Source organism: Saccostrea cucullata, unplaced genomic scaffold (assembly GCF_032062105.1).
Source record: "Saccostrea cucullata isolate Sc308-1 unplaced genomic scaffold, CSIRO_AGI_Scuc_v1 ctg2847, whole genome shotgun sequence".
Taxonomy (NCBI): domain Eukaryota; kingdom Metazoa; phylum Mollusca; class Bivalvia; order Ostreida; family Ostreidae; genus Saccostrea; species Saccostrea cuccullata.
Window position 1 is genome coordinate 3,466 of NW_026918180.1, and position 12,260 is coordinate 15,725.

Below are 12,260 nucleotides of genomic sequence, written 5' to 3' on the forward strand. Positions count from 1 at the left end.
AAAAGTGACAGATAAGATCCATTTTCACAAAAACTTGCATTGAAATTAAAAAGGTTTGTAGTGATAATTTTAAAAAACAACGGTATAAACACACTATTAAAGAATTTTAGCCAAAACCTGTGAAAGGTCTTCTCACTGAAAGAAATACACAGAGTTCTAAAAGTCTACTAAATACTCTTTGTATCCTCTGTATGTTACTTTTTCATATTCAGGTGATCGTTTAGGCCTTTTGGCCTCTTGTCTACTTATATATATATATTGGAAAAGTTATTGCGGGGTAAGGGGGATTGGTCAAACGTTTCTCTTAGGCTTGAAAGATTTCTCTCTTTATGTTGAATATTTTAAAGCAAGTATAATGGATAAAATTTGGTCAAACGTTTCTCTTAGGCTTGAAAGATTTCTCTCTTTATGTTGAATATTTTAAAACAAGTATCATGGATAAAATAATTTTAATCATTGACTTGTTCAATAATGTTTTTGTATGCTGTTTTGTTGCAACAAAAAAAAAAAAAAAAAAATAAAACCTTTGAACTATATCTTCAGTCTTGTTCCTCAGTTATTGACACATAGCAGTTTGTGTTGGTTATTGCTATCTGTTGTTTCTCATTGAATCCGCCACTTCTTTTGACGTCTTTGTGTAGCATCATCGCAGCGGTATCGAGGAAGACATGTACAAGCCTATATTGAACAGTGCAGGCGTGCTCAAAACTTTCTGAAAATATTACTCATATCTATGTATATATAAGTGCTAAGATGGCAATCTGCTCCTAATTTTTTACGCTAAAGATCGCTAAACGTAACAAAGCGTCTATGTGAAGAACAGTGTTACTTTTTTCAGAGACATAGTATGGCTAGGAGATTTGGTACAGGTCCGGTATGTATGAACTTTTTAATACATGCTTAAAATTATATTAATGTTATGCAACGACTTTTGAAAGGTATTCATTTTTTTTTGCATTTAAATATTTACAATTCGTTGAAGCATGTTATTTATCTTGCTCCATTTTCAACAACCGATTCTGTTAAATTTTTCATTATTTTTAGCGAAACAAAATTAATATATATATATATTTTTTAATTTGATTGCTTTAATCGTTTTTCATGGGGATTATGAACACAAGATTTTTTTCTATTCTTGTTTTGGAATTTGATGTTTCAAATTTATTATTTCTTAATATTATTTCAATATTTTATAGGTATAATAATTGATAAACTTGAACTCTCGACTATATTTGTACCTTCCACTGTATTGATTATTATCATTTATTTAACACTATTTCATTACGGAACATACGTTTTTCCACTCGGAATGCAAGACTTGCACTGAATGTACATAAACACAGATATTTGGGGAATTCGCTGTCGGATTTGGCCTTCGTCCAATATTGTTCTCTGCCGTCAATATTGCGAAGAGCTCAAAATGACAGAGTACATGATAAACCGATGCTTTGGATAATTGTTAATTTTACTCGAATGTTTATTTAACAAACTTGTTTTCATTAAGATAACGAATCTTGTTACACTATCGTACAACGGGTCGAATACAACAATTTTCTCCCCCAAAGTAAATAATATAAAACCTAGTAAAATCTTCTCCGCAGTCCCTTGATTTTCGCAAATGCCTGAGACATATGTCTCGGCGAATCCATTGTTACAAGTTATTAAATGAATTGCATGCATGCGTAACTTTCTTGATTCTGTGGTAACTAATATAGACTACAAGCTGGTGTTTCGATGTAACTAAAAGACTTAACATCTTTTATTGGGCTAAATATACCTGTGCCTTTTTGTTGGGGTATACTTTTAAAAACATCTTTAATCCAAAATTTATTCTTCAATTGTTCAAATATTATTTTTATCCAAACAATATCAAACTTAATTTATGTTTTTTTTAACCAGACTTCTGGTGTAGAAGTAGATGACAATTGTATTCAATCATACATCAAGTTACAACTTCAGCATTCCTCTCAGTTCATCATATACCGTCTATCTGACGATAAAAAGCGCATCATAGTTGACAAAATAGGACCAGTAGGTAAGTGACATTGGAAAAGCATACATGAAGGCCTCAATGTAAAATTTTCGAAAATTACCCTGAATTACTTGCTAAACCATGTAATAGAAGAAGCCGATTTCATAATATTGTTTTATCAACTTAAATGTGAATGTTTCTTTACCTTTTGAAGGATGTACATATGACAATTTCGTTACCGAACTCCAAAACGCAGGATTAAAGGGAGAGGGGAGATATGGAGTTTTTGATTTTAACTACACTGTCAAAGAACGAATGGTGAACAAAATAGTTTTCTTCTTATGGTAAGTACATTAAGTTCTATAAAAACTGACATGACATGTGGACTTTATTTTATGGTAATGATTAATTGATGATTTTTCTTAATGTATACAGGATTCCGGATACTATTCAAGTGAAACAGCGGATGTTGTACAGTAGTAGTGTGCGCGCATTAAAAAACAGACTTCCCGGAATTCATATAGAAATGCAGTGTAATGATGATTCCGATCTGGCACAATCAAATCTTCTTCAGCGTTGTCTAGAGAGAGGATATGACTAGCATTTGAGAAGTCATTTTTAAGAAAAAGAATCTCAACACCAATTTTGACATTCACGAAACAACAAATGGCAAGATTTCATTTCAATTAAACCGAATTCACGCTTTCCATGACTTCATTGCTGCAATTCACATACACACTCCTCAATATATGATATATTTTGACTAAACGAAAACAACATATGGTGCACGTGCTACTCGCAAGGAAGCGGCCATAATGGCATAGTTATTCATGGAATCTCTCTCTAAGCTCATCCTCGTGTGATGTAAGAGTTCAGTGACAACTGACTGTTAGTCAGACTGACAATCTATAGCGAGATTTACAGATTAAGAACACGGTGATAAGATTTGTTATCTGATTCAGTGCCAGAGATGAATATATATGAGCGTAACACGCCACAAAAGAATGAGGATGATCGAAAATGGAATCTTCATTCAAGACCAAGTGCCAAAAAACTCTACGCGTCATATTGTATGACTGTACCAGAGTGCTTTTAATATATATGACATTATATATTGTATAAAATTGTTACATGTTCATTAGAATATATATTAACTTACGTAAAGAATTTATCAATGTTATCAAACATATGTTTTACACAGAACACAGAAAAAATTATTTTAAGTTATTTTATAGATAATTTAGAAAACATTCAATTATGTAATTTTATTAAGTTAAATATAAAACTTTAATAATTAACTTTCTTGTTAAATTAACGCTTTGAATGAAATATGAATTTTACCTTAATTCTTTCAGTAAAAATCACACATAGTTCACTTTCTTGTTTTTTTTTTCTCTCCATGTGCATTCTTGACAAAGTTTTAATATTTACTTCACATTCTCAAAATTCATGTGTAATTCTTTATGGCAATGATTTCTCATACACAATAATTGTAAAATTGCAAGATTTACTTAAATTAATGACTCTTGATTGAACTTCGATGATTCAAGTTTTTTTTGTAATCAAATTTCTTACTTCGAGTGGTGTCTTCCCACAAAAATATAGGCAAAACACAGGTAAATCTGTGTTGGTTAAGTGGTAATGGGGTACAGGTGGAGAACAAAAGAAATAAATTAAGGTAGTCTATAGTCTGTTTTAGCTATGTGCTGAATAAATAGTAAATAATTCATATAGGAATAATATGAAATAATTAAATTTTTCTCTTTAGTTCATATAAAAATATTCTGAATTTATGTTTTAAAAAAAACTTTTTAAAACTACGATAAGTAAACTAAGTTAATTTATTTTTTGAGATATATGTTTTACTATATTTCAAATATAACCCTCAAGAGAAACGCTTGTGTAAAGTAATAATATTTTATTATGATGTTTTTTCCACATGTCACAGCAGCAAATAAGACATAAATAAAACAAACAATCGATTCACAACCACAACATGAATGAAATATTAGTTTCTACATTATTTCACCAAAATATCACTTGCATATTGTCACTCAAAATGAATGTGAGATGTGAAGCAGCATCAGCATAAGCCATTATGTCCATTTGTCCTTGACGCAGTCTGTTCTTGAGACGTTGGTGACGTGAATCTAGCTGGCGGTACTCAGTATTTCCTCTATTTCCTCTTTTTTGGGACGAGTCACCCGCTTGGCGCAGTGGTTTGAGCGTCTGTTCTAGAGTGGCGAGGTAAGGGGTCAATCCTTACGTCGCGGGTTCGAATCCCACTGTGGGACGTGGAGACCAGCCCTTCGGATGAGACCGTATAAACCGACGTCCCGTGTCGCAGTAGATGCTGGCATGAAAAAGACCCCTCACTGCTCAATGGCCCTAAGTGCCGAGTATAGGACAAAATTTGTAGCTCTCCACCGGCAAGTGGTGGCGTTTTTATGTGAGTGAAAAATTCTCGAGAGGGATGTTAAACATACAATCAATCAATCAATCTTTTTGGGACTAACGACTCCTCCAGTTGTAATCTAGATGATCTTTGCTTCATTTGCCGCCTGTTCTTTTTGAGGCATATCGATGAACACAAAGATATTTGGATGGGCACGTCTGCACATTCTGTTAAACTTGTGGTGCCATCCCTCAACTGCTTTGGTGGTTCGACGTCCGTCATGATCGAAATGATTTCAAATATCCAGATGCCCTTCAACCTAGGTCTCAGTCACAAAGTCATTGAAGCGCATTACAGCAGCAGTGTTTTCACCATTGTCCTCTAAGGCATGGAACCACAAATCTTCAACATGAGGGAGGAAGGCAGCTCTTCTCATGAGTCTATGAAAGTCCTCATTCTCTTCGACCTCTGTTGTTAGTCCACAGTTTTGCATTTCCTCCAAATACACTGTGTGTATTGGAAAAAGCATCCTCGGATGGTTGTGTTTGAAAAGTTCTCTTTCACCGCATTTCGGACTGCCACTTCAAATTCAATTATCCAGTGTTCAGGTGTTAGCACGGAATGGCGTTCGTAGACTGCGATTTTCAACAAAAATAAAACGCATGTACGTTGCTTCAGTCTTGTTGGGAAGCAAGGCAAACACAAGAGGGAAAACTGTTCCATCAACTTCTGCATGCAGAGTGTATATAGCTGGGTGAATAAAGATGTACAGGAGTATAAAGTCCCATCACTAAACACATGTGTAGAAGCACAAAGTCTCTTTAGATTGTCATCAGTGGCTAACACAATGATTCTGTTTCCTGCTTCATCTCTATCGTCACACAAAAGGAATCTCTCACGAGCTAAGGTCCGTCCCCGGAATTGATTTGTCATTGACAAGTGTGAAACACCATAACATCAAAGATAATTACGAACACTCGCCAAAATTAACTGAGCTACCGTGATGGTCAACATTGCGTGAAATATAAGCGAATAAAAACTAGAGGTACTGTGAGCAATGAGCTCACTAAATGACCCCCCCCCCCTCCCCCATATGAATACAATGGGAGTGTCCATGTTTTGTTATGTGAAACCCAAAATATGTGTCAGATAAAAGAGTAAAATAGGAGTTGCACAATAGCAAAATATGTAATAAAGATTCTGTGAAAGTTTCATCAAAGAGGGTGTTGCAGTTCTTTTGTTATTTTCCCTAAATGTGTAGCAGATTCAAAAAAGAATTTTTATATGTTGCAGAAACTCATATTATTTTTTTTCAAATGCAATATATAAAGCACAACGAGAAACATTACTTGGAAGCTGTGTATTGACTTCCAATTTGCCATTTATTGATGTGAAAATTAGTCCCACAGTAAAATATATCAGATTTTCCGTTTTTTTAAAAAGGGAATCCCCATTGTTCTGAAAAAATGCCTCCTTGAATCAGAATGATTTTGTTATATACAAAAAAGGCAGAAATTTTCTTCAAAACTGCCATTTCCGATTTTTGTTTCAAAGAGGCACATTTTTGAAAAAGGCAAAAATTGAGAGAGAAAAAAATTAGTCTCCAAACAAAATACAAAATGTGTACATTAAATAACACTGAGAATACATCGTGTCATAAATGGTCTAGTGGATATCCTGGTGGGCTGCCAATTACAGTAATTTTACCAGAGAATGGGTTCGAATCCTGGAATGGATACTTTCTGCATATTTTTTTTTTCTTATTTTTTTCCATATATGTAATGGTAGTGTAGTGAAATTATATATATTTTGAAAGAGAGAGAATGTCAAGAAGTTAATTGAGTAATAACTATATATTAGAAATGCAGGATTAAATTGTTTTCTTGATATGCTGTGACTTAATACTAATGCTTTATTTACTTTTGTCTCGGAAAATAAAGTTACTGTATTGTTTAAATAATTGATTTTTACATACTGTAGTTATTGTAATTTTGAATAATTCTGGACTCTTAGTTAGTAGCCAAAATTTGATTTGAAACAAATGAAATGTCTTGGAATAATTCTGGACTCTTAGTTAGTAGCCAATATTTGATTTGAAACAAATGAAATGTCTTGGATGTAGCACCAACAGTGTAATTATGGGAAGCAGTTTTCCTTCATGAAAAATATTTTCGAACGATGTCTACAGTATATTTTTCAAAATTCTGCTTTAGCCATTGTGCTTTTTGTTGTTCCAACCTTTTCCGTGCAAAATGACGAAAGTGATTCGTTGTATCAAGCAGTAAATACCCGCCGTAAACATAGTCCTCTACGTAGTAGTTACCCCATATTATGCTGTTGGTTATGTGCAGATACCCGATGGGCGTGGTCATAATGACACGAGGGAGCGTAGCTCCGAGTTGTCATTATGGCCATGCTCATCGGGTATCTGCACATAATCAACAGTATGATATGGGGTAAATGACTTGTACCATAGTTTTCAAAAATCATTCATTTGTAAGTCAGCTTAGGAATTGGTCTTACTGGTTCGTGTGATTGAAACATTAATGTTTGGTATGAATTATACATGTGGATTTTATAAGCTTTTACGCTCCTTCGTGTCATTCTGACCACCTCCATCGAGTACAGGGTAAGTGATTTGTATACAATACTTTTCAAAAATTGTTTGTTTGTTGTTTAACGTTCTCCTCAAGAATTTTTTCACTCATGTGAAGACGTCAAGTCATGCCGGTGGAGAGCTACAAATTTTGTCCTTTACTCAGCACTCAGGGTCATTGAGCAGTAAGGGATCTTCTTCGTGTCACCTTCTGCGACACGGGATCTCTGTTTATATGGTCCCCACATCCCACAGTGGGATTCGACTCCTTACTTTGTGACTCAACGGCAGGCGCTCTAACCACTGCACCATGCGGGCGACATAAAAGTTAAACATATCTTAAGTCCGTTTAAAAAGTTTGTCTGATTTATGTAATTGAAAAATTAACGAGTTTGGTTTCAATGAGATATGTTGATTTGATATTTTATTTTTTTTTCTCGTAAATTTCAATCGTCAAAATTAAATAATTTAAATTTATTAAAGTTTATGAAGGTATAAACTGAGTTTATACCAGGTAAACAAATAAACACTTTCATTTTCCTTAATGAGGCCCCGTAGTGGAAAATTTCCCCGTCGGGCGCCCCATAGATGACCAAAGTTTCGGAGGGAAAATACCCAGCCTCTTTCTGATAATGACGCTATGGCTGGCAGCATCGTGAATCTGTAATTTTACAAAGCTATTATAACATTTATTTACTTTCCATTTGAATTATATTCTTGGATATTTCATTACGCAGACATACTGCTTATACTGGATTTACTACACGTGTTTACCATGCGGTAGTGTTTTTGTTATGAATTATTGATCCGTGCCTTTGGACTTTGACCCCGCCATGAATCGTACGAGATCGAGATCCAGGGTTCGTAGGACAGAATCTGTTGTCGATCCTAACAACTGGACAGTTGATAAATTGAAATATGAACTAAAACTTTGCGGTATAGATATTAAACATGCTATACCTCATAAAATATTAGTTAAACTGTGGTTAGATATCAAAGAAAAGAAAGACAGGGGCACCGATGGGGAAACAGAACATAGTGAATTGGCTCATAATATACCAAGCGCGGTAAGGAACGAAGACAGAAACTTAGTACAACAGTGTACTAATACCACTGAACGTGTATACGAAGTACCCGCTTCATCCATTGCTGATACTTCTGTGATAACCCATGTCAGGGCCTCATCGTACACTGACGGAAATGCGGTGCCCGAAAACGCGCATGCGCCAACGAGACCAAACATCACTGTTCCGGAGAAAAACGTAAACAATGAAAACTCAGTCTTGATGGCTACTGCCGTAGCATTACAGGAGACAGTGAAACTAATCCAGCAGTCAACTAAAGATAAAGAAGAAGAAGATTACTCGTTACGCAACTTCTACGAGAACCGAAGCAGTGCAACTTTCGCGGCCGGATCAGCAGATCAATTAACACAGACCCAAATGCAGCCGAATTTATTCAAAAGTACCATGAAGGAAACGAGTACGAGTGGCGTCCCATCCTCGGACTTGCAACATGTCATGGCAGTATCACCAACGATACGGAAAGAAATAATATCGGGTAAGGACGTTAACATGTGTAAACTTCTATTATCAAATTATATTGCCCCAAAAACCAAGAAAGATGAAGAGAAGGATGAGCGTTTGAACAGAACTTTATCCATCGGCGAATTTGTTAAGGCCTTTACAATTTATAAATCCATCATGGTCGAAACACTTCCGCAAAGGAGTAGAGAATTAGACGGATATCTGTCCCATATCATTGATGTGTATTCTACTTGGGGGCAACAATTTTACGAATATCACAAGTTGTTCTCTGCCAAAGCCTCAACAGCTCTATTACAGTATCATATTAAGGTAGACTGGGCATTGGGAGACCCTGACCTGTTAATGAGAGTCTGTGCAGGATCAAGTGTAACAAAGTGTGAAAGATGTGGTTCGACAGTACATAGCACACTTATGTGTAATGTTAAAGAACAGAAAGTTCAAAGAAAAATAGACAGAGAAGTCGACATGCACGGAAGAAGTAGACGATATCACCAGGGAAAGGAACTGTGCAACAACTATAACAGTGAAAGAGGCTGCTTTAGAACAGAATGCAAGTTCCAGCATGTCTGTTTTATATGCTACCAGGCTCATAGTGTGACGAAATGTAGAAAAAAGAAAACCGAAAGTTCACCTCAAGCCAGTGGTAAGAATACAGAATTACCACCTGCAAAATGACTAGATTTCAAAGTGTCTACACCAATAAATATTCCTCGTTTAGACAGTGAATTACACAATCATCCTGATAAAACTTTTGTAAATTATCTGATAGACAGTCTAACCAATGGTTTTGACATTCTTATAAATGAAGAAGAAATTCATACCAGTAAAGAATGTAGGAATCTGAAATCAGCTCGTGAAGACCCTCAGACAGTTGATAGTCTCATAAGGGCCGAAGTGGAGAAAGGTTTTGTTATAGGCCCTTTTACATCCTCTCCATTCAAGATACATCGAATTAGCCCAGTGGGTATAGCTGTTGGAAAATACTCAGGAAAGAAAAGGCTAATTTTAGATTTATCGTCACCCCATAACGACCCCAATCATGAGAGCATCAACAGTTTAATCGACAAAGAAAAATGCTCACTTTCGTACGTTAAAATTGATGATGCTATTCAACACATTCAAGAATATGGAAAGGGATCAATTTTATGTAAAACCGACATTCAAGACGCTTTCAAGCAAATTCCTGTGTTACCGGAACAGTGGCAATTTCTGGGTTTTAAATGGGACAAGAACTACTACTTTTGTGTTAGATTACCATTTGGATCTCGATCAAGCCCAAGGATTTTTGATAACCTTTCTCAAGCAGTGTGTTGGATCGCACAGCACAACTATGGAATACATACAATTTTGCATTTGTTGGATGATTTTCTTACAATTGACAGGCCCTCAGGTGATGGAGAAAGAACTATGTTGATATTAAAAATGATTTTCAAGAGGCTTGGAATTCCATTATCGGAGAAAAAGACCGAAGGTCCATCAACTCGACTTACTTATCTAGGGATCATATTGGATACAGAAAAAATGCAAGCTATCTTACCAGAAGAGAAAGTACAGCGTATTGCAAAATTTATTCATGAACTTTTAAGGAAAAAGTCATGCTCAAAATTGGAACTTTTACAATTGTTGGGGCACTTTAATTTTGCAACTAGAGTGATAGTACCAGGACGTACATTTGTAAGTTATCTTATAAGTCTATCAACTACAGTGAAGGAATTGCACCATTATGTTATACTTAAATCAAGAGTGCATAAATGACTTGAAAATGTGGCTTACTTTTTTATCCGACTGGAATGGGGTTTCACTTTTCTATGAGCGATATCTTACTTCTAATGCAGACCTTCATCTTTACACGGACGCGGCTTCGAATTCAGGTTTTGGAGGATACTTCGATGGAAAATGGTTCAGCGAACCTTGGCCACACAACTTGATGGAAACAACAGAGGCAAAAATGTCCATGGCATTCATGGAACTCTATCCTATAGTCGTGGCAGCAATTCTTTGGGGACACAGTTGGAAAGGGAAACGAATTCAGTTCATGTGTGATAATGAAGCAGTGGTTAAAATCATACAAAAGGGACGATCCAAAGAAACATATATTATGAAACTAATGCGTAGTTTAGTTATGTGTTCTGTACAAAATAATTTTGTAATTTATAGCAAACATGTTCCAGGTATTTTCAATGAAATAGCTGACGCTCTTTCTCGTTTTCAGTTTCAGCGATTTCGCAATCTAGCTCCACAGGCAGACCAGAATCCAACCAAGTGTCCCCCGTTACACCAAGTTTTATGGGACTTCAAGCCGTTGTGAACAAACTTTGGGATAGAGCTATTGGTGACAAGACCAGACGTCAATACCAGATTGGCTTCCAGAATTTCTTAAGATTTGTAACGTTGATGAATTTAACTTTCTATAATGGCCTGCCTATCGTGTGTGAAAAAGTGTTTACACAATATGTCAGTTATTGTCATTCAGAGCTGCAACTAAGTTATTCAACTATCAAACTATATTTAAGTGGCATACGATACATATATCTTCGGATGGGTGGTTTTAACCCCTTAGAAAGTAATGGGAAACCACTACAAGGTTTACAAACCATTTTGTCAGGAATTAAGAAATCACAATGTAATAGAGACAAAAGAATTCGATTGCCTATTACCATAGATATTTTAACAAATTTGTGTTTGTTGCTTGATCAAGGACTTTTTGATGAATTTACAGATAGTATGCTTAAATCTGTTTGTACTTTAGCTTTTTTCGGTTTCTTAAGATGTGGAGAATTTACCATTGATGACAAATTTGTTGCAGCAAATCATTTATGTATAGATGATTTAAAAATTTTTGAAGATCATTTGGTTCTGACTCTCAAAAGATCTAAGACAGATCCTTTTAGGAATGGCGTTTCCATTCCAATTTTTGCTAATCAAACTATTGTATGCCCAGTGAAAGCTATGAACAAATACTTAAAAAAGAGAAGCATTAGGGCAGTTCAGGAGGAACCATTGTTTATACAAAGTGACAATAGTGCTTTATCTCGTAATGTTTTTATCCAGAAAATGAAAATTATGTTAGATAAACTTGGATTAGAAAGTAAAAATTACAATGGTCACTCTTTTAGAATAGGGGCTGCAACCACAGGGTCAAAAGTAAGATTGGAAGATCATTTGTTAAAGACCCTTGGTCGATGGTCATCCGACTGTTACACAACATATATTCAAACCCCTTTAGAGATTATTAAAGATGCTCAGATAGCTATGTCAAAGGATAAAAGATCGTAAATGTTTTGTGTGTACTCAAATGTATATATCATGTATATATGTAGATTTTTTTTTTCCCTTTCCTTCTTTCCTTTCGTTTTGTTAAAGAGGAAATGGAGCTACAATGTATTTTAGTTTGTACATGTATAAAATATTGACAGTGCACAATGCAATTAACTTTAGCTATGGATTGAAGTATGTTTTCCAAGTATTGATTTCATGCTACAGAATTACATGTTTACAACACACACAGCAAGTATGGCGTACCTTCTAAAAATAATACAAGTGTTTCATTACATCAAGTAATTAAGTACTTCATTACATACAGATATGCTGACTCACATTTACACAAGTATTTACATACTGCACATATTCCTTGTGTGCTTACGCACAATTACATCAAGTACTTACGTACTTTCACGATTCCTTATGTGCTTACGCACATTTACACAAGTACTTACGTACTTTACATATTCCTTTATGTGCTTACGCACA

General features: G+C 35.2%; 2 protein-coding genes across 2 annotated transcripts; both read left to right on the forward strand.

Annotated features, from left to right (window-relative positions):
- Nucleotides 1-646: 646 nt before the first annotated feature.
- Nucleotides 647-3,347, forward strand: LOC134258865 (actophorin-like). Its single transcript, XM_062741457.1, has 4 exons — nucleotides 647-874; nucleotides 1,900-2,035; nucleotides 2,187-2,316; nucleotides 2,408-3,347. The coding sequence occupies exons 1-4, from the start codon at nucleotides 848-850 to the stop codon at nucleotides 2,571-2,573; spliced, it is 459 nt and encodes a 152-aa protein (XP_062597441.1). The 5' UTR covers nucleotides 647-847; the 3' UTR covers nucleotides 2,574-3,347.
- Nucleotides 3,348-7,796: 4,449 nt separating this feature from the next.
- Nucleotides 7,797-12,022, forward strand: LOC134258843 (uncharacterized). Its single transcript, XM_062741434.1, has 2 exons — nucleotides 7,797-8,523; nucleotides 10,723-12,022. The coding sequence occupies exons 1-2, from the start codon at nucleotides 7,797-7,799 to the stop codon at nucleotides 11,784-11,786; spliced, it is 1,791 nt and encodes a 596-aa protein (XP_062597418.1). The 3' UTR covers nucleotides 11,787-12,022.
- Nucleotides 12,023-12,260: the final 238 nt, after the last annotated feature.

Coding starts and splice junctions, on each gene's coding strand:
- LOC134258865 (XM_062741457.1), top strand. CDS start 848: ATGGCTAGGAGATTTGGTACAGGTCCG. Junction 875..1,899: donor GGAGATTTGGTACAGGTCCG/GTATGTATGAAC, acceptor TTTTTTAACCAG/ACTTCTGGTGTAGAAGTAGA. Junction 2,036..2,186: donor TGACAAAATAGGACCAGTAG/GTAAGTGACATT, acceptor TACCTTTTGAAG/GATGTACATATGACAATTTC.
- LOC134258843 (XM_062741434.1), top strand. CDS start 7,797: ATGAATCGTACGAGATCGAGATCCAGGGTTCGTAGGACAGAATCTGTT. Junction 8,524..10,722: donor ACGGAAAGAAATAATATCGG/GTAAGGACGTTA, acceptor TCTCGTTTTCAG/TTTCAGCGATTTCGCAATCT.